This window comes from Enhydra lutris, unplaced genomic scaffold, assembly GCF_002288905.1.
Source record: "Enhydra lutris kenyoni isolate GAN:26980312 unplaced genomic scaffold, ASM228890v2 scaffoldscaffold27, whole genome shotgun sequence".
Classification (NCBI taxonomy): Eukaryota; Metazoa; Chordata; class Mammalia; order Carnivora; family Mustelidae; genus Enhydra; species Enhydra lutris.
In genome coordinates this window covers 12,526,225-12,548,246 of record NW_019154111.1, presented here as the reverse complement: position 1 = coordinate 12,548,246, position 22,022 = coordinate 12,526,225, and the positions used below count along the sequence as shown (strand labels likewise).

Below are 22,022 nucleotides of genomic sequence, written 5' to 3'. Positions count from 1 at the left end.
GATACATTCTTGTGTAAGCCAGTAAGTAGTCAATAGCTGCTCACGCCCTTAAAAGAATCAGACTACGTGTTTCATACAGTTTCATACATAACTGTTTGACTCCTAAAAACCTAAGGGTTGGGAAGTACTAGTTATTTCATTCATTAAAGTGATTTACTGTGGTTTTTATTTTAATAAGTTGGCAATATGATGGGATAATGGGAGAGAATACCAAAGTCTTGGGAAAGGAGAGCAAATTCTTTGGAAGTTTGGGAGAATGTACTTTTAGTTGAGAATCGTTGCCTTAATGTTCATTCATTCATTCAACAAGTACTTATCAAGTGCCTCTATTAGACGCATTTCTCAGGTGCTGAATTGAATTATGACTAAGGGCATTAATATAGAGTGGTTAAGAATGGCTTCCAACTGAGCCAGCCAGGTTCCCCTATATCCCATCATACGACGCTTGATCTCAGGGTTATGAGTTCAGGCCCCACATTGTGTGTAGAGATTACTTAAATAAATAAAATGTAAAAAAAATATTTAAAGAGGGCACCTGCTGGATGGCTCAGTTGGTTAAGCGACTGCCTTTGGCTCAGGTCATGATCCCAGAGACTTGGAATCGAGTCCTGCATCAGGCTCCTAGCTCCGTGGGACGTCTGCTTCTCCTTCTGAACTTCTCCTCTCTCATGCGCGTGCTCTCTCTCTCTCTCTCAAATAAATAAATAAAATCCTTAAAAAAAATTTAAAGAGTGTTTGGATCTAAACTGTATGGGTTTGCATCCCAGATTTTTCATTTGCTTAGCTAAGTGACCTTGGGAAAATTACTTTATCTCTCCGTTTTTTGGTTTCCTCATCTATAAATTGGGAGTCATAATATTATCTATCTCAGAGTTGTGGTGAGGATTAAATGGGTTCTTGGAATAGTATTATTATTAAGGGAATGCAGTTGTTTTTATACCACACACAAACATACGTATATATATGTATATATACGTATGTATGTGTAAAATGCTATGATTACCTAATTAAGCCATAACACAGTACAGTATAGCACTCTAATTTATATTTTGGTTTGTATTGATTTATATACCACTTTGTTTCAAAAAGGATTTGAGACAGAACCAAAACCTCCTAAAGAACACTCTATATTCCACCAAAACAACAGAACTAAGATATGGTTTCAGATCTTGCTTTGAAAGGCAAAACCTTAAAAATGCTAGGAATAGATTCTCAGTAATTTTCCTGAAGTGCAAAAGAAAGTGATTTACTTAACGGGTAGGTAGCTGCTAGCCCGAAGTGTGCCATTGTGCAAATTATTTAAAAATGCCTCTTCCAGGCATGCCTGGCTGGCTTAGTCGGTGGAGATTGACTCTTGATCTTGGGGTTGTGAGTTCGAGCGTCACATTGGGTGTAGAGATTACTTACAAATTAAAAAAAAAAAAATCTTAAAAATAAGTAAATAAGTAAAAATGCCTCTTTTAGGTAAACGTAGTCCTTTGGGTGCATTGGAGAGTAGAATGGAGGCTGGATTTTAGCCCCACTTAGTCACTTGGCCTGAAGCTCTTATGAAGTAAGCAATCTACACAACTGTGATTCTGAATACAGTATTAATTTGCTTCTCTTTTGAAATGACACTGAATTGTATAAAGCATTAGGACCATACCATGTGGCATAGTCATCTAAATCAGAATTTTTAGGTCATGTTGAATAGTTCTGTTTGTTAGAATATTTGTAATTGTTTCAGACATATCATTTTGAATGTAGTCTGTCTCCTATCAACACAGTTTTTTTCATATTTTAAATTTTTTATGCTTTTTACTTTGAGATATTGTAGACTCACATGTAGTTATAAGAAATAATATAGAATGCTCCATTTACCCTTGATCTAGTTTCCCCAAATGATAACATCTTGTACTATCATATATAACACATCCAGAAAGTTAACATTGATACCACCCACTGACCTTACTTTGATTTCATTAGTTTTACATGCATTTATTTGTGTGTATGTTTGTATTGAGTTCTAGGCAATTTTATCACTTGTGTAGGTTTGTGTGACCACCTAGTCAAGATAAAGAACAGATCTGTTGCAATGATCCCTTGAATCATCCTTTTATAGCCACAGCTACTTCCCCTGGTAAACCCCTGGCAACTACTAATCTGTTTTCCATCTCTAAATTTTGTCACTTCAAGAATGTAATGTAAATGGAATCCTACAATATGTAACCTTTTGTCATTGACTTTTTTCATTCACCACAATTCCCTTGGGAGCCATCCAAGTTGTTACACAGATCAGTAGCTCATTAATACTGAGCGTTATGCCATGGTATGCATATACCACAGTTACACCACTCATTCATTGAAAGGTTGTTTCCAGATGTTGGTTATTCTTGATGAAGCTACTACAAACATTTGTGTACAGGTTTTCGTGTGAGCATAAGTTTCTTTTTTTCCAGTTTGCTGGATGTTGAATTTTTTTTTTTTTTAAGATTTTTTTTTTTTTTTTTTTTTTTTTTTTGTTAGAGAGAGAGAGAGAGAGCATGAGCACAGGCAGACAGAGTGGCAGGCAGAGGCAGAGGGAGAAGCAGGCTCCCCGCTGAGCAAGGAGCCCGATGTGGGACTCGATCCCAGGACGCTGGTATCATGACCTGAGCTGAAGGCAGCCGCTTAACCAACTGAGCCACCCAGGCGTCCTGGATGTTGAATTTTATCAAATGCTTTTTCTACATTGATTGATATGATCATATGGTTTTCCTCCTTATTCTGTTAGTGTGGTGAATTATACTGATTTTTTTTTTTTAAGATTTTTTTTTTTTTATTTATTTGCCAGAGAGAGAGAGAGAGAGTACACACAAGCATGCAGAGAGGCAGGCACAGGCAGCGAGAGAAGCAGGCTCCCCGCCGAGCAAGGAGCCCGATGCGGGACTCAATCCCAGGACCCCAGGATCATGACCTGAGCCGAAGGCAGCGGCTTAACCAACTGAGCCACCCAGGCGTCCCGAATTATACTGATTTTTTAATGTTAAATCGGTCTTATATTCTTGGAATAAATTTCACTGGATCATGATGTATTATCCTTTTTATATAACTTTGATTTTATTTGGTAACCTTTTGTTTCAAATTTTTGTGCCCGTTTGTAAGGGATGTTGACCTGTAGTTATTTTTATTTTTATTTTTTTTTTTTAAATTTTATTTATTTATTTGTCAGAGAGAGAGAGGGAGAGAGAGCAAGCACAGGCAGACAGAATGGCAGGCAGAGGCAGAGGAAGAAGCAGGCTCCCTGATGAGCAAGGAGCCCGATGTGGGACTCGATCCCAGGACGCTGGGATCATGACCTGAGCCGAAGGCAGCTGCCCAACCAACTGAGCCACCCAGGCGTCCCGACCTGTAGTTATTTTTAATGTCTTTATCAGATTTGGATATCAAGGTTCTATTAGTCTCACACATGAGTTTCTCTATTCTCTGAAAGCATTTGTATAAGATAAGTAATATATCTTCCTTCAGTGTTTGGAGTGAAGCCATCTAGTACTCTTAAATTTTTTGCACAATGCCCAAATTTGTATTTTTCTGTCAATGTCTATATTAATCACTTTCTATATCTTTCTTCTGAACAAGGGAAAGACTTCATCATTCTTCTGTTTCCCTTCCCTCATTCCCCTTCTTACCCTCACAGTTATTCCTGCCAATATCATCTGAGATTGCAGTTTTATGAAAATTAGTAAACCGTGTTTTGTTCTTTTTCCAATCAGCACTTAACTTTAAGGCCTTACTGGTTTCTCTCCTTACCCTTTTCTTATACCTTGTTTAGTGTTTCTGGATTAGTTTTTTTAGCTCCAGGTATATATCTTTGAGTAATTCTTTCACCAGAAATCTGAGGGAAACAAATTTTTTGTGTCCTTGTACATTAAAAAGTGTCTTAATTTCACTCTCACAATTGAGAGTTTGAGTAGATATCTGGACCATCAGTTGAAAAGACTGTTCTTCCCCATTGAGTAGTCTTATCACCTTTGTCAAAAATTCTGTTCCATTGGGCACCTGGGTGGCTCATGGTTAACATGGTTAAGCGTCTGCCTTCAGCTCAGGTTATGATCCCAGGGTCCTGGGATCGAGCCACATGTTGGGCTCCCTGCTCAGCTGGAAGCTTGCTCCTCCCTCTCCCACTCCCTCTGCTGTGTTCCCTCTCTCTCTGTGTCTCTCTCTGTCAAATAAATAAATAAAATCTTTAAAAAAAATTCTATTCCATTGATCTATATGTCCATCCTTATGCCAGCACTAAACTGGTTTGAATACTGTATCTTTGTAGTAAGTTTTGAAGTCAGAAAGTGTGAGTCTTCCAATTTAGTTCTTTTTCAAGATTGCTTTGGTTTTCTGGGTTCCTTGAATTACCATATGAAGTTTACGATTAGCTTGTCCATTTCTGGAAAAAAGGCAATTGGAATTTTGGTTGAAATTGCTTAAATCTTTTATATCTTAACTTTGTGAAATACTTTCTACTTCTTTTTCCTTCTGTACTCTATTGTGAATTTATTGGCTCCATCTTTCATTGTACCAATTTAGTTTGTTCATTAACTATATCTTTTCAGTTCTTAAGTATTTTAGTTAAGTGATCAAAAATTAATTTCTGAGGGCTCCAATTGATTTCTTTTTTAAATAAATATATTATTATCTTGCATATCTCTGAGGATATTAATTGTACTTGATCTAAGGTCTTACCCTATTTAACCTGTCAACTCTCTTTGGGTATGAGTTCTATTTGTCACATTCATGCCTCCTTTTCATGTTGGAATCTTGGTTTTATACTCATTTATCTTTGTTTGAGAGTCCTTGTTAGCCTTCCAGTAAATGTTACATCTATTACTGCAGCAGGTCTCCGCTGATAGTGGGTAGAGATGGAATGGGATGGAGTGTACCATTGCCAGTCTTCTTTGTAGTAGTGTCTCCTCTTCTACCTGGAAGTCAGTATCCATCCAGGGTTCTGTCTTATCTCAGAATATCTCAGAACACTGATCCAGTGTTTATACTCCTTGTTCCTACCTGGGGAGTGACACCAGTCTTGTTTGATGCCACTATTCCCATCTGAGAATACCTCTCTCTATTCTACAATGTTTATCCCAAAGAGGTAAATGGGGGAGAGGCTGATCTGCTTTGTAACTTCCGTGCTACCCCCCTAACCTGTAAATTCTGTAAGTTGTTTCACTTCTTCCTGCTGTTTTCCACCTCTGGGATTATTTTACTGTGGGGCTGTTCTGACCACTTGCAGTAGCCCTCTACTCTAGGTGTATAGGACCATGTTTTTGTATTTCAGCGATTCCTCATACTGTTAGTCCAGCAAAAAATATTTCTTCTTTTGATTATGGATTTTTTTTTTTTTTCTTTTGAAAAAATAGCTTCTGTGTTATTTGCTGGCCTTCGGAGAAAGGGGAGTGTGCTCAGCCTACCCCTGAGCCTATGTTAACGCCTATGTCATATTTATAAAGAAGTAAATTTAATAGAAAGGAAAAAAAATTAAAAGTTAACAAAAAATAGGGGTGCCTGGCTGGCTCAGTTGGTAGAGCATGTGACTCTTGATCTCTGGGTCCTGAGTTCGAGCTCCATGTGGGGCATAGAGATTTCATTAAAAAAATTATAAACATTAGCAAAAAAATAAATATTGAAGAAATTATGCTTTTTGTTTTGAAGGGTAGAAGCAATCACAAATGAAGATTGGCAGTTTGAATATATAAAAATCAATGCTTTATTGAACAAAACTTCAGACCAGGAATGTACCTGTATGAAATTAGAAAGGCATATAGTTGCTCTGTTGCTAGTTTCTCTCTGTTTCTAGTCTTCGGGTAAAGGAAGAAAATGTGGGTTCTGAAGCCAGGGCCTAACCTCTGTAGAGTCAACATTAGCTTGTGCCTATGACAGATGTATGTTGGTGGCTGAGAGAGAAACAGGCCAAAGATGTTCAACAGAGCTCTGAGAAAACATCAAAAAGATTTTTTTATTGTAACTTTGGTTCAGTAATTTTCAATATTATTCCCTTAGTGCTATTCTAAATTTCTATATCTTTTTCCATTATAAAATAAATCATGGAATTTTTGGATACTATAAAAGAGGAAATAATCTTCAACCCTAATCATAACCACTGTTAACACTTTGGTATGTTTCTTTACAGTATTTTTTAACACAATTAAAAAAAAAAAGTAATATGATATTATTTTTCTTCCAGTCCAAAAGTAATGCCTACTCATTGGGAAAGCTTGGAAAATAAAGACCAGCATTAAGGAGAAAAATCCAAAACTCACTCATAATAACCACCCAAAGATAACCACAATTAAAATTTTATGTATATGCTTCCTGTATTTTTCATGAATCTATACAAGCACTTTTTTCTTTGCTAATATGGTATCATACTTTGGTACTATTTTGTATTTGCATTTTTTGTTTGCAATATAATGTGAATGTTTTCTCACGTTAATAAATATTCTTGTATATGCTTCTTAGTGTGTGGAATTTGAACATATTTAAGTATGTTTATTTAGCATACTTACTTAGCCATCTCCCTATCGTTGGACATTGGAAGTGTTTCTAATTTTTTACCATTATCAATAATATCATAGTGAGTATCTTTGTCCATACATCTTTCCATGCATCTGTGATTGTTTCTTTAGGAATAAATTCCTAGAAGTGGAATAGCTGGGTCAAAGGGTATGTACATTTTAACACTTTTGATACATAAAAATGTCAAATTTTAAGCTAATCACTTGTTATATTCTGTCTTGTATTGCTATCTAACTGTTTTATGTGTCTGTCTTGTCTCCCTAATTCGAATATAAGCTTCTTGAGGTCAGGGGAAGTTTTTCATAAATTTTATGTATCCTTTGACAATATAGTTTACAATGTTGGACTTAGGAGTTATTCAACAAAAATTGTGTTGCTTTAAAGCTATGGTTCTTCAGACTTTGGATGTCATTAACTTGTAATTTAAAAAATATATGTATTTTGGGGCTACACATAGACTTGTAAATTTTCTGTTTTTCCGAGAAAGAATGATAAAACCAAAACCAATTATGCATTTCCCATCACCTTCATTTCATAAAATAAAGCGTATTTAATAACACAAAATTCCCAATCCCTGAAAAAAAGGACAGGCCTTTAAATTGAACATTTTACCTTTAAAAAAACAAAACAAAACACTGCCTTGTCCACTTTTTTCTCATTTTGTTTTGGGCTGGTCAGTCTTTATCCTAGCCTAGCAGTGGTCTGTAGACCAACATTTGGGCATTGCTGATTTAAAAGACTTGGACGATTAAAAGATAACCCTTTTGCAAAAATGAATACTTCTTTCCCTTGCCAAGGAGTCTGTCTTCTCCACAATAACAAGTACATATGCACCAGTAATGTGATTTCATTACACACTGTTTGTGTGTCTCTATGTACAAGTATAACAGTAAACAAACCAGACCTTGCTGATAAACATCTAAATGTATTTTCAGTTGCCAAACCCAAAAGCTGTACACTTTCTAAGGAATTTGAGACAGGGTAAGTGTGGTATAGTATAGTGGATAAAGGGCTGGTTTTTGTTTTTGTTTTTAAAGTCAATAGAAGGCTGGTTTTAAAGTCAGGCAGGCTGAGCTTAGATGCTGGGTCAGGCATTAAGTCACTTAATTTTCCTTTGGCTTCCTGACTTATAAAATGAAGAGGATAATATCTTCCTCAAAGTGTTTTTATGGCTACTGTTACGGCAGTTACTTCACTGTAATATAATTATTTGTTTAGACATTTGCCTTCCTCACAAGACCAAGAGCTGTTGAGGGTAGGAGTCATCTCCTTCTTGTACTACCCTAAGGCCTAGGCTAGGGTTCAAGGCATAGCAGATGCTTAATGAAATGACTGTTGAATCCATATAGGATTGTTGTGAGGATCAAATGAGGTAATATGTGTGGAAGCTCTTTGTAAACTTTAAACTCTATACATACGTTAATTGTATTGCCAGTTAAAGCTATCTTTGGGAGCTATCAAACTTCGGAAAGAGAGAAAATTATCCCATTTACCAGTTCAATAATGCTTTATATTTTTCTACTATATTATAAGAAAGCAAATTTTAATTGGGATTAATATGGAGCTGATTTGCTTCCTGGGAAGGCAGATGAATTTTCTTTTTTTCTCTCCCCCAGTGGAAGTGCCAAGATATTAAATGTTTGCTTTATTTGGTTGTCACCATAACATTTTAATCAGCTTATTTCATATGCAAAGAATGGTGCCCATTGCTTTATCCTCTTAACCATTTAACTGATAAAAGAATACCAAACCTGGAAGAAAACAGAAGCCGACATTATGCCAAATTAATTTTAGCCAGAGCTGCTTTTTTGACATTCACTGATTTTTTAAAATGTCATAATTTCTAATCTGTTTGTAAAGCTCCTGGTGAATTTTTGCCACAAGATGGCATTGGTGATTATTGAATGCATGTACTGTTGAACCAGAATTCTGAAAAATGGTGTACATGTTGTTCGTATTCTCTGGGGATGAGTTGAATACCTTCATCACTGCTTATATATTAATTTAATTTTGTTTTGACTTCCAAAACAGGGTTAAATGCTACTTTACATCACTTCTTTCTGTATTCAAGTATTGTTTTGTTTCCTGTTTTTCTGTCTTTATAACTACAGTAACTATGTATTATTTGCCATGTGTTGTATGTGTCTGACTGATTGCTGATAATTGTGGTGACAGGTAAGAAGAAAATACGATGGGACCCAGTTAGGAGGCGCTTCATTCAGTCCTGTCCCATCATAAGGATCCCTAACAGGTTTTTGAGAGGTGGGTGATAACTAGCAAGAGATCTCTGCTTCGTGTGGATGGGGTAAAGGGAGCTTTGAATTTTCTAAACTCAAATATCCGGTTTTAAAAAATTGTCTAAACAGCTAAAATTGGAGTAAGAAAAGTCTAGAACTTAATTTTAAACTTGTGTTTCATGTTGACCACTGTTGGAATTGTAATTATAAGTTTTAGGGAGTTAGAGTCAATGTGTATTAGATTGTAGATGGTGGAAATAAATCATCTAACTGACATCAGTATTAGTCTACTGTAACCATATGAGAAAGAACTTTGAGTGAATATTCTGTAAAATATGGGTGTGGGAAAGAATTTTCTAAATATTCTGAGGAAGAAATAAAGATTAATTTGTTTGATTTTATAAAATTTAAAACCTCTTATGTCAAAAACTATAAATAATGGCAGACAGTCTCTCCTTTGCTGTCCTGCCCACCATTCCCTTGCAGTGTATTCAATAAACTTAAAAATAAATAAATAAATAAATAAATAAGATAAATTAAAGAGGGTACTATTTTTAACAAATGGTTACTATCATGAATATACAAAGAGCTCTTATAAATCGATAGCTTAAAAAGCAAATAAATGCCCACTAGAAAAATAGGTAAAAGGACATGAATAATCAGCTCATAAAAAGGAAAGGTCAGTAACTATGAGCAAATACTTAGTTTTACTATTATATAAACATGATACTTAAAATAATAAGATATCATTTTCACCTATGAGGTTGCTGAAGACTAAAAATAAGAATACCCAGTGTTGGCAAGGGTATGGGGACATGAAGCTCATATGCTGAGGGAAGTGAACATTTAACACAGCCTGCCTGGATTCAGTTTGGCAATATAATGTAAAAAAAACCCTAAAAATGGTGACATCCTTTGACCTAGTAATTCTTACTTTTAGAAATGTTGCATTCCTTCTATTTCTTATTTTTTCCACCAAAACATACTGTACACTGGAAAAAAAAACCTGAAATGAGGGTTGAAAACTGGTTCACACTATTTTTTCTAGATATAACAAATTGTCAGACAAGTATGCTTAATGTGCTTTAGACTTCATTAAATTATAAGCCACTATATCTAATTTTAACTGAAGATTATTTAAAAAAAAGCCTTCAGCTGCTAGAGCTGTTCTATATCTAGTACCTAATCTATTTCTAGCGCCATGTTCCACAGCATGGAAAGAATAAAATCTAGACTAAATGGGTCAGGATAAGATACTTAGGGTGGTGTGCTATCTTTTAGAATAAATAATAATTTTATTGATACAAATTAAGAAGATATAATTTTAGTATTATGTGGCATGAACCATTGTGCATACATGGCCAAGTAGGCACATCAAATTCTATAACTTTTTTTTCCATTTATGAACTAGAATGCTAATTTATTGTTTTACAATGAGAAAGCTAACTCAGGCTGACTAAATTTAAGTACAATTAAGAAATTGCTTAATTAGGATGTAAAATTTAATGTAGTACCAATTTTGTACAACTATAAATGTAAAAAAACAAAGAAAGCAGTGAAATAGCATCATTATCTGGATGTGAGATTTTATTTTCTTTTGAATATTCTGTTTATCAATTTTTTAATAATGGAAAAAATAGATTAGCACAGGTAAGTTGCACACCTTTGATTATTTTGTTAGCCCTAACTTGCCTCCAACAATGGCTGAGGAAGATGTCTCTGCCAGTGCTGAGAGAGGCGGGGGTAAACCCAGCATCACCATCATCAGTCACCAGTGACTGCCTCTAAGTGAGTGGTCTTGTCTTAGTTCTCGCCTTCTTTGACCTGTTTGTAGTGTTTGATGCTGTTGACCACCTGCACCTCTTAAATTTCCTTCTTCTTTTGGGTTACTTTACTGTACAATCCTAGATGTTTTCTTCTTCTCTTTGATTGTTCATTCTGTTTCCCTCACTAGCTTCTTACTTCCTACCCACTAGAGGCGGGTATTACTCCAACGTTCTGTCTTTCTCTCCATTATCTCCTTTGGTTCTCTCATCAGCTTTCACAGACTTAATTCTCTTCGTTCGTTCATTCATTCTTTCATTCTTTTAGTATTTCTTGATTGCCTCCTGTGCAACAGGCAGTGTACTAGCTCAATATCTAGATAATATAGAATCAGATAAAGGAGCAATTACAGAAAATAATTTGAGTGTAATTCTTTGTGATAAGTGTCCTGATGAGGTAGTATGGTATGGGATTACACAAAATAGGTACCTGACTCAACTTGTGGGGAGCAAGGAGAGGAGTGGCCCGCAGGATAACTTCAGAGGAGATGTACTTAAAGGCTGAGTAGGTGTTAATGAGCAAGGGAGGGTTAGAACATCTCAGTCATGGGGACCACACAGCTTAAGTAAAGGCAGTTAGGCAAAATGGAGCACAGACTCTCAGAGAACTGTAGGGAGTTCAACATAGTGGGAAAAAGTATGGAGAGAAGAAGCTGGAGAAGGCCCAGATCAAGTGGTGGGGGTACCACCCAAGGGGAGTTTTCAGAATCATTTTGTTTTTTTAACCAGTGAAGAGATTTAATGGAAAGACCAGCTATGAGGTTATTTTAGTTATCAAGGTGAGCAGTGATAGAGGCTGCAGCGAAGGCAGAGGGTAGGGAATTGATTTTAAATATAAGAGAGAAGAATTTGATGAGACTTGATTGATTTGGCTAGTATTGAAGAGGAGGAGCATTCTGTGTGGACTGTTGTGCTCTTTAAATGTGTTATATAGGTGGATAGTGGGGCAGATTTGAGAGAAAACATGATATATTCAGTTTACAATCTCCTCAAACCAATAATAATGTATCCTTGAACCCTCAGTGTAAGAGTTATTTCCAGGGAAATCACCTTGGAAGGCCTGTCTCTGTTCTGATCCCACCCTTGGTGTACCTGCCTGTATCATAGCACTTATCACACTGAATTATAGTTGTTGGTTTCCTTGTCTATGCCTGCTGTTAGACTGTAAGCTCTGTAAGGGCAGGGGTAGTGGGACAGTGCCTTTCATTTCTTTATCTCCAGTCTGTAGCACAGTACCTGTGGTAGGTATATCATGTCTATTTCAGTCCAACTGAATTATTTTTTTTAAAGATTTATTTATTTATTTGAGAGAGAGAGAGATAGAGAGAGAGAGAGAGCACATGAGAAGGGAGAGGTCAAAAAAAAAAAAAAAAAAAAAAGACCAGGGAGAGGTCAGAGTGAGAAGCAGACGGGAAGCCTGATGTGGGACTCCATCCTGGGACTCCAGGATCATGACCTGAGCTGAAGGCAGTTGCTTAACCTACTGAGCCACCCAGGCATCCCCCAACTCAATTATTTAAAAGGCCACTGTCAGGGAATAGGATGGGACTAAAATTTTCATATGTTCTCAACTTCTCTCTGGTGGTGTGACAGTAAGCTAATGAGTTGTTGAGAACACAAAAATGCTGGTGTTTATTGTTTTCTTAGATTAAAAAGAATCTATGCTTTTGAAATTGCCACTTTTAAGACTCTCATTTTGGGAATCCAGTACATTACCTCTGTTGATTCTGATTTAAATAGTTTCAAAGGGCTCATTTTCTGTCACTGGATTCCTTCACTAGATCCTGCATTTTCTCTTAAAGCTATTTCTCATTTCTTATAAAGCAATTAAAAGTGTGGTATGAAACAATATTGGCATAATAAAAACAGTGGGTTTCCATTACAAAATGATGGCCTAAATGTACCCATTTATGTTTCCATGCTTCTTAGTATCATTGCAAAAGACAAAGTAAACATAAGAAAAATAACAAATCATAATTGTAGAAAAGGAAAGCTTTGAAGCCAGATTATCTATGTCTGAATCCAGGCTCTACCGTTTACCAACTGTGTGACTTTGGACAAGTTCCTTACTCTTTTTTTTTTTTTTTCCTTCAATTTCCTCATCTGTAAAATAAGGATGATGATGGTAGTACCTGCCTCCTAGGGTTACTGTGAGATCAAGAGAGATATTATGTGCAAAGCACTTTGAGTTTTTACATTTAGCCAATGTTGAATTAATCTTAGCTACTTTCATTATTATTTTATAATGCCAGAAAGTCTAAGGAATTTCAGGGCAATAGAAAGCAGTTGGAATTACACTGATTGAGAAACCAGAACAGAACAAAATGGAACCCAAAGTAGGTGTTCCTGCTGCATGCTGCAAGTCAGAGAATTCTTAGTAGGGCCTCTTTCCTGAAACTCCAGGCCCAGTGTCAGCAAGTATGGGAATAGGGAGCAGGTATAGGAAGATGGAACATCAAGGCAAATAATTAAGGGTCTTCCTCCAAAACAGTTATTTCCCTTACTTCTCTCTCTTCACACAAAGAGCGTTGGCAAGAGCATTAGTTCCTAGGATAAAGCTATGAGGACAGCTGCTCAGTCAGAGTTAGGGGATTTGCTCTGGGGAAGGTTGAGCAGGCTATGTTCACATGGACTGGGATTGGAGAGAGAGTGGGGGCACAAAGCAGAACTTTGGATGAGGGAGGTGTAACAAGGACAGGAAAAGAAAGGGAGCTCCATCAAGGTGTGGTGTACGTTAAAGGACCATACCATCAAAACACAGCCTTTCTCATTTGGGCAATACCAAGGCAAAGCTACTCACCTTTTCTCTCCTTCTAAAGGGCAACCTGTCTGTCAGTCTACCACCTACCTACAGAGGCCTACCATGAGAGGGACCTCCCATTTGGAGGTTTGGAGACAAAGTACTACAACTGTTGAGGAAATCTTGTCTCTCACAATTACTAACCAATGTAGTCCTTCATTTATTAATAAAAATAGGTGATCAAGGCCCATCAGACATCTGAGGGAGATTAGATGTGAAAAAGGGATGACTAAGATGAACAAATGAAATACCTGACCATGGGGGAAACAGAACAGGAGGAAGCAGGATGGAACTTTGAGAAGATCTGATCATAGGAGATTTCCTCAGAATCAAGAGTGAATTGGATCCATAGATAAAAAACCAACTGCCATGGAGAAAAGTGAATGATTAAAGAATTATTTCTGGGGGCGCCTGGGTGGCTCAGTGGGTTAAGCCTCTGCCTTCAGCTCAGATAATGATCTCAGGGTCCTGGGATCAAGCCCCGCATCCGGGCTCTCTGCTCAGCAGGGAGCCTGCTTCCCCTTCTCTCTCTGCCTGTCTCTCTGCCTGCTTGTGACCACTCTGTCAAATAAATAAATAAAATATTTAAAAAAAAAAAAAGAATTATTTCTGTGTTGAAGTCTTGATTGCTGACATAAAAATGTAGTTTGAGTATTAAAAGACAAGCTTAAGACCAATTCTAAGGAAAATAAGAAAGAGGCAATATAGAGACCATAAAGCAAGAAGACCAAAAGAGAAAATACATGAGAGAAATTCATCTTTGAAGATAAATCTAAGTGTTCCACTCTCCATATCATGGGATTACAGAAGGAAAGATCAGATAGTGGAAAGGAGAAAATAAGGAAACACAGAATATTTCCCTATACTGAACAAAGACTAACTTTTCAAGTATAAAGGGCCCACCAAGGAACAGGCAGGAAGAACACAAAAACAAAAGCATCTGTCTATACATTGAACTCCTTATGATTCCAGGGACAGAAAATTGTTTACATTTTCTTAGTCTTAGACCAAGACTAAGAATCAGACTGGTGTTGGATTTCTCACCTGCAACATGATTTGCTAGAAGATAAGTACCTTCGGTGTTCTGAGAGAAAATTACTATTTTTTAAAGATTTTATTTGTTTATTTGACAGAGAGAGACACAGCAAGAGAGGGAACACAAGCAGGGGGAGTGGGAAAGGGAGAAGCAGGCTTCCCTCTGAGCAGGGAGCCTGATGCAGGGCTCAATCCCAGGACCCTGGGATTGTGACCTGAGCTGAAGGCAGACGCTTAATGACTGAACCACCCAGGCGCCCCCTGAGAGAAAATTATTTTGAACAGAACTCTGTACCCACCCTCACTAGTGTTTAAGTGGGGGTAAAAATAAATGAGAACTCTGAAAGTTTACAACACATATCCTTTTTGAGAAAATTACTTTGAAGAGATACTCCCAGTAAAATGAAAACAAGTCCAAGAAAGAGGAAGATTGGGATATAGGAAGCTATGGTGTGGAAAGAAACCAGTGAAACTTTAAGAGTTGCATCCAAATAGAGGGACTAGGAAGCCCAAGTTTAATTGTTAAGAAAAGATTTATAAAAATACAGAAATAAATGTGTGTATATGTATATTTTATATATATAACATTCTGTAACTAAAAATACAGAATAATATAAATACATATGTGTGTGTGTATTTATATGTGTGTATATATAGATATTAGTAACATTGTACAGCATTTCAGATGATTTAAACAAATTGGGGGTAGGGAGAAAGTAAAACTGCTTAAGATCATCTTATTTTTTGTTTCAGAATTTACAGGTGTAATACGGGCTTATTTAAATTCAAATAATATGGAAATACATAGAGTGAAAAATGAATGTCCTTATCTGTATATAACAAATTTGAACAGATTAGTAAGAAAAAGACATCTCAATAGAAGAATGTATTAAAGGCTTGAGCAGATATTTCTCAAAAGAAAAAAATCTAGTTGACCAGTCTCATTAGTAATGAGACAAATGCCTATTAAAACCACAATGAAACAGGTATACAAATGGGTAGGAATTGCTTAATTAAAAAGATTGACAATACCAATAATAAGTATTTTGTAAACAGTTTGAACTTTTCTAGCAAAGGTAAAGATTTCCATATATTGTGACTCACAAATTACCTTTCTGGATTTTATAGCCAACAAATGTGGGTCCCTGTGCACCTGAAAACATGTACAAAAATATTTATAGCAGCATTAAGAGTCACTAATTTGAAACAGCCCAAAATGTCTATTCATGCAACGTAGAATAGATAAATCATGGTATATATTCATACAAAGAAATACTATTTGACAATGGAAATGAACAGGCCACTTCATTCCCAACAACGTGAATGAATCTCACAAACATAATTATGAATGAAAGAGCCCAGAAAGAATATATACTCTATCATTCTACTAAAATACACTTCAAAACTAGGCCAAAGTAAACAATATTGTTTAGGGACGCAAACTTAGGTATGATAAAGCTATTAAAAGAAAGCAAGTTTTATGATTGCTATAAAAATAGGGAATGTGTTCTTCCTCTAGAAGTGAAAGAGGCAGGTTGCAGGGAGTTGTGGCCAAAAGGAGCAGGTAAGGGGGCATCTGGGTGCTGGCAGTATTCAGTATTTTGACCTGAGTGATGATTGCCTTTTTTATAATTTGTTCAGCTATACATTTATAGTTATATGTGTTCCTGTACATGTGTTATATTTCGCAACAATGTTAAATTAAAAAAGCAAAGGTCCCCCTTCACATCTTTACTCTTCACTTCATTCCCTTCTCCAGAAGTAATCACTGTTAATAGCCAAGTTTCTTTCTGTATGTAGTTGGTTTGTTGGTTGACTTGTTCATTTGTTTATTTTTTGAGAGAGAGAGGATGTGAGTTCGGGAGCCTGGGGGGAAGGTTGAGAGGGGTAGAGGGAGAGAGAGAATCTTAAGCAGTCTCCACAGCCTAGCATGGAGCCCCAGGAGCCCCATGAGGGGATTGATTTCAACACCACGAGATCATGACCTGAGCAGAAATCACAAGTCAGTCGCTTGACCGACTGACCCACCCAGTTGCGCCTATATGTGGTTTATTCTTAATATTGTTAGGAAAACAAAAGCTTATGGTTTTTAAAAAGATTTATTAAAGAGAAAGAGAGGGAAGTCACAGGTGCTTGGGAGTGGCAGAGGAGCAGAGGGAGAGAGAGAATCCTCAGGTGGACTCCCTGCTGAGTGAGGAGCTGGGAAGCCAAGGCTTGATCCCCGGGCCCTGAGATCATAACCTGAGCCGAAATGAAGAGTTGGCTGTTTAATTGACTGAGCCACTCAGGTGCCACAAGTTTGTTGGTTTTAAAAAAATATTAGAGGTAATGGGATGTAGATCTTCCTAGGAGAAAAGGAAAGAAAAATAAGAAAGCTTAATTATTTCAGCAAAATCAGAAAAGTCGAAAACCAACAAGATTTTCTTGATATCAAAAAATTTTAATAAAATTTGATTCTCAGTATGTTCATTTTGTTAAAATGCACCAAGCTATACTCCTATATGATGTTTTCTGTATTTTCCATTTCAATAAAAATTTAATTTTTAAAAAACCATACCCATTCCTGGTAAGGAAAAAATTGGCAGGCAGACAAGAATAAAGGAAAATTTATTTTATTGTATAGGCTATGTATAAGAAACCAATTGCAAATATTATACATTATGGTGAAACATTACCAATTTAAAATGAAAATAAGACAAAATGCCCACTGCCTGGGTGGCTCAGTGGGTTAAAGCCTCTGCCTTCGGCTCAGGTCATGATCTCAAGGTCCTGGGATCGAGCCCCACATCAGGCTCTCTGCCTAGCAGGGAGCCTGCTTCCCCTTCTCTCTCTCTCTCTGCCTGCCTCTCTGCCTACTTGTGATCTCTGTATGTCAAATAAATAAATAAAATCTTTTTTAAAAAAAAAGAAAGACAAAATGCCCACTATCATTTCCACTCTTCAACCTTGTTCTAGAGGTTTCAACCAATACCATAGAAGACAAGGAAAAACATAAAAGTACATGTATTGGAAAGAAAGAGCTGAAAGTTGTCATTAATAACATGTACATGATTGTCTACTGTAAAATCTGAGATAATTAATGATAACTAATACCAGAATTCAGACAGTTGACCAGATGAAATTTGAACTTGCAAAGATAAATTACTTCTGTATATATTAACAACAATCAATTAAAAAATAGAACAAAAAAGATACCCATTCACTGTTGTATGGAAAATTATAAAGAACTTAGAAATAAAAAACAAGAAAACAATGAATCTGTACTGATGGTTATCAAAAAAGATGAGGATAAATGGCTAGAGACTATGTTCCTTCATAACATAATTTCAGACTCAACAGAGAAGCAACAAGAATGGTAAAAAATTCTATACCATTTGCCCAGATTCTCCAAATGTTAACATTTGATCACATTTGCTTGATCCTGATCCCTCTCTTCTCTTCCCTCTCTTCTCCTCTCCCCTTTTACCCCCTCTTTCTATGCATATATGACACATGGATATGTATACACATGTATATTGTTTTTGTTTGAACCGTTTGAGGGTAAGCTATAGACATGATGCCCTGTTAGCCCTAAATACTTTAGTGTCCCTGGAAAACAAATATTCTCTTTGACTGCAGAACAAGTATCCAAAATAGGAAATTACCACTATTAACACTATAAGGAATGGATAAAATTAACACCAGTATCTGATTTACAGACCTTACCTTTAGAGTTTGCCAATTATTCCAATGATGTCCTTTGTAGTAAAAGAAAATGCTAAATCATGTGTTGCATTCAGTTTTCATATATCTTTAGCTTTGACATTGATATTTTTCAACATTATAGACTAGTTATATTGTGGCATATCACTTAGTTTGTGTTTGTCTCATGTTTTTTTCATGATTACATTCAGCTTATGCATTTTTGGTAGGAATGCTGAAGTCTTTTTTTTTTTTTTTTTAAAGAGAAAGTGCAAGCAAGGAGGGGCAGAGAGAAGGAGAGCGGGAATCTTAAGCAGGCTCCACAGCCAACGTGGATCCCCATCCAGGGCTCGATCTCACAACCCTGAGATCATGACCTGAGCCAAAAATCAAAGAGTCAGATGCTTAGCTGACTGAGCCACCCCACAGTCCCCACCCTGAAGTAATGTTGTGTTCATGTCCCTTGCAGATGGTGTTGATTTTTCCTGTTATGATGACATTAATTTTGATACCTGGATAAGATGATGTCTTATATCAAGGGACTTTTTTTTTTTTAAGATTTCATTTATTTATTTGTCAGAGAGCAAGTGAGCAAGTGAGCACAAGCAGGGGGAGTGGCAGGCAGAGGGAGAAGCAGACTCCTTGCTGAGCAGGGAGCCCCATGTGGGACTTGATCCCAGGATCCTGGGATCATGACCTGAGCCAAAGGCAGACACTTAACAAACTGAGCCACCCTGGCATCCCTCAAGGGACTTCTTACATTTGTGGGGTGTTTTGTTTTGTTTTGTTTTGTTTTTAACAAACTTGACTCCAAAATTGATTGCAAGCGTAGATGGAGAAAAACAGCCCAGAAGTTCTTTGAAAAAGTAACAGAAAGGGGAATTTGTTCTACTAGATATTGAGAAGATACTTCAAAGCTGTCATAATTAAAACAGTGTGATAGGGACGCCTGGGTGGCTCAGTTGGTTGAGCAGCTGCCTTCGGCACAGGTCATGATCCCAGCATCCTGGGATCGAGTCCCGCATCGGGCTCCTTGCTCATCAGGGAGCCTGCTTCTCCCTCTGCCTCTGCCTGCCATTCTGTCTGCCTGTGCTTGCTCTCTCTCCCTCTCTCTGTCTGACAAATAAATAAATAAAATCTTTAAAAAAAAAAAAAAAAAACAACAGTGTGATAATGGTATAGGAGTTGATAAATAGCAGAGCTGGTGGAACTGAATAGAGCCCAGAAGCCAATGATGATATATAACTAGGTACAGTTTAACAACTACCTCAAGTATGCTGTGCTCAGTACTTGAAATGAACTCATCATAACACCAGAGTCTGTCAAAGCAGATTTGTTTTATTGCTGCTATCTTCTACACTAAGATTATTTGCCCTGGGAAGCCAGATCTTTACATATGCATCTCATACAGGGTACGGAGTTCCTCTGGTAGGAAATGCATATATAACTATGTAATAATGCTTGCTGGTATGAATAGATTGCTTTTGCCTGAACAGCTTGGACTCTGGGAGTAGTAAAAAAGTCTGCTTGCTGGTCAGGGGTAGGAGCCAGCTGGCTCAGTCCTCCTTGGCTTTCCAGTCCAGTTTTCCAGATGTAAAATAGAAGACCTGTCTTCTCTGGTAGAGGTAATGGAAAGCGTTATGTTTGGAAAAAAGTGACCAGTTAAATGAAACTGAATCTATCCTTAGGCTATTTGATATTTATAACTAGCTAATACTTTCAGCAGTAAAGGTTTTTTGTTTTTTTTTTAATGGCCTCCCCACAAATTAATATAATATTTAGAGGTGGCTACATCTTGTAAGTAATAAATTTACTAAGCAATAAATGTTATATGCTATTTTACTTGCAAGCTTTTGCATTTAAGATTCTGTGTTTTTGCTTTATATTGATTGTGTGCACTTTTTTTTTTTTTTAAGATTTATTTATTTATTTGAGAGAGGAAGCGAGAGGGAGATTCCCAAGCAGATTCTGTGCTGAACGTGGAGCTCGATCTCACAACCCTAAGATCAGGACCTGAGCCAAAATCAAGGGTTGGATGCTTAACCAACTATGCCATCCAGGTGCCCCAGTTGTGTGCATTCTTGAAAAGTAATAGATTTTGTGTCCAAGTTTGTGATTAGACCTGGATATTGGGATTTTCCTAATTCTACTCTAGAACATGTCAATTTAGTGTGTGATAAAGTTGGCATTTCAATTCAGTATAGAAGAGATGGCTTTCCAGAAGTGGTTTGATGGCAAAAGCCTATCCATTTTGGGAGGAAAATTAGAGCCCTACCTCATATAGTACACAAAAATAAGTTCTGGATGTATTCAGTTTCTGAGTATTAAAAAAAAATCTGTAAAATTACTAGAACTAAATGAAAATATTTTTATAATTTTATGATTCAGAGATAAATGAGATATAAAGCAGTCTTTTTTCTTTTCTTTTCTTTTTTTTTTTTTGCAAAGGAACCTTTATTAAAAGATTGAGAGATTCAGTAACACAAAAACTTCCATACATTAAAAGATAAAATTAAGACAAGTAGCAGGTTGGATAAAAGAAATATTATAAATAAATAATTTCTACAAATCTGTAAGATAACAACTAGGTAGATAGAAAAGAGGGCAAGGGGTATGATCAGGCAGCTCCCCACAGAAGAAATATAAATGGGCCGGTTAACATGTGCACTAGTAAAAAATCAGGGAAATACAGATACCTGACCCTAATTTGTACCCTTCTGATGGGCACATAGGAGAGAGGTTAAAGAGACTGTGAAGAAATAAGCACTTCCAGAAATCATTTAGGAGTATAATTGTTCCAGTCTCTTTGGAGAGCAATATGGCTCTGTCACATTGCATCTGTAACACTTTAAAGCATATATTCCTTTGACGCAGAAGTACTCAGACATTTGCATGTGAACATATGTAAAGGAAGCTTTGTTAAAATACTGTAATGGTGAAAATATTGACTAATCTGGCTAATCATCTGTCACCTTAATGTTGGGCAGCTAGCTTCTCTCTTCCTTTGGGCTGTAGTAGAAACTAAAGCCCATTTCCCTGGTTACCACGAGCTCTTGCTTCTGCCCTGGGTTAAAGAGCAAGTGTTGGTGACAAGGTGAGCCCACGGAAGAGAAGATGGTTCAGACATCATAGGTACACACTGCCTTAGCTGGATGTTGCCTTGTGGATATTGGGAGTCACCTCTGCGTACTAGCTCAGTTTTAATTTTTGACTTTTTTACGCTTGAGATTTTTACATTTTCTAGTGGAAGTTTCTGAATTAGGTAACCTAATTCAAAGGGTAATTTTATTAGTAGCAAGTCATTTTTAGGAAAGTGGGATTTGCACATGGAGAGTTTGGGGGAGGATTCAGAGAACTATTTAACAATCTAAAACCCAGTTTTATTTTGGTCAAGGCTGATGAACCTGTGCTGTATCCCACATGATGAAAATAAGTGCTTAGTCTCCATGGCATTAGCCCTGACAAATTCCCATGATTTATTCAAAGTAAAATTTGACTTTCTGATATGTTAGTCACTCTTGGGCTATAAATATGTACAAAGAAATCTCTAGTTACTGACCGAAGAAAAAGAAGAGTTACCTTTTACTCCCAGCTATCAGACTTCTTGACAGCATGTTTAATATTTATCAAACATTGATTAGGTTCTCTTTACCCAGCAGTTTAATTTGCATAGATAATGGGATTACAAAAGCCAGCAACTGAGTCAGACCAGCCCTGTTCAATAGAAATGTTTCCTGAGCCACAAATTGAAAAATTTCCAGTAGTCACATTAAAAAAGTAAAAGGTGGCATTAATTTTAATACTTCTATTTAACTCAGGTCATCAAAAATACATTTCAACATACATTCAATACAAAAATTAGTAATTCTGTATTCATTTTTGGATACTAAATCTTTGAAATCCAGTGGGTATTTTACATTG

General features: G+C 36.6%; 1 protein-coding gene across 2 annotated transcripts in view; it reads left to right on the top strand.

Moving 5' to 3' along the window:
* LOC111152019 (kelch domain containing 10) overlaps positions 1-22,022 on the top strand; it is a 64,810-nt gene that overhangs the window by 23,833 nt on the left and 18,955 nt on the right. The window contains exon 2 of one of the 2 annotated variants that reach the window (XM_022510288.1): positions 8,701-8,787. The exons of the other annotated variant lie outside the window; for it this stretch is intronic. Coding sequence (XP_022365996.1) covers positions 8,701-8,787 — 87 coding nt within the window. The remainder of the gene's footprint in view (positions 1-8,700; positions 8,788-22,022) is intronic. 2 annotated transcript variants of the gene reach the window in all.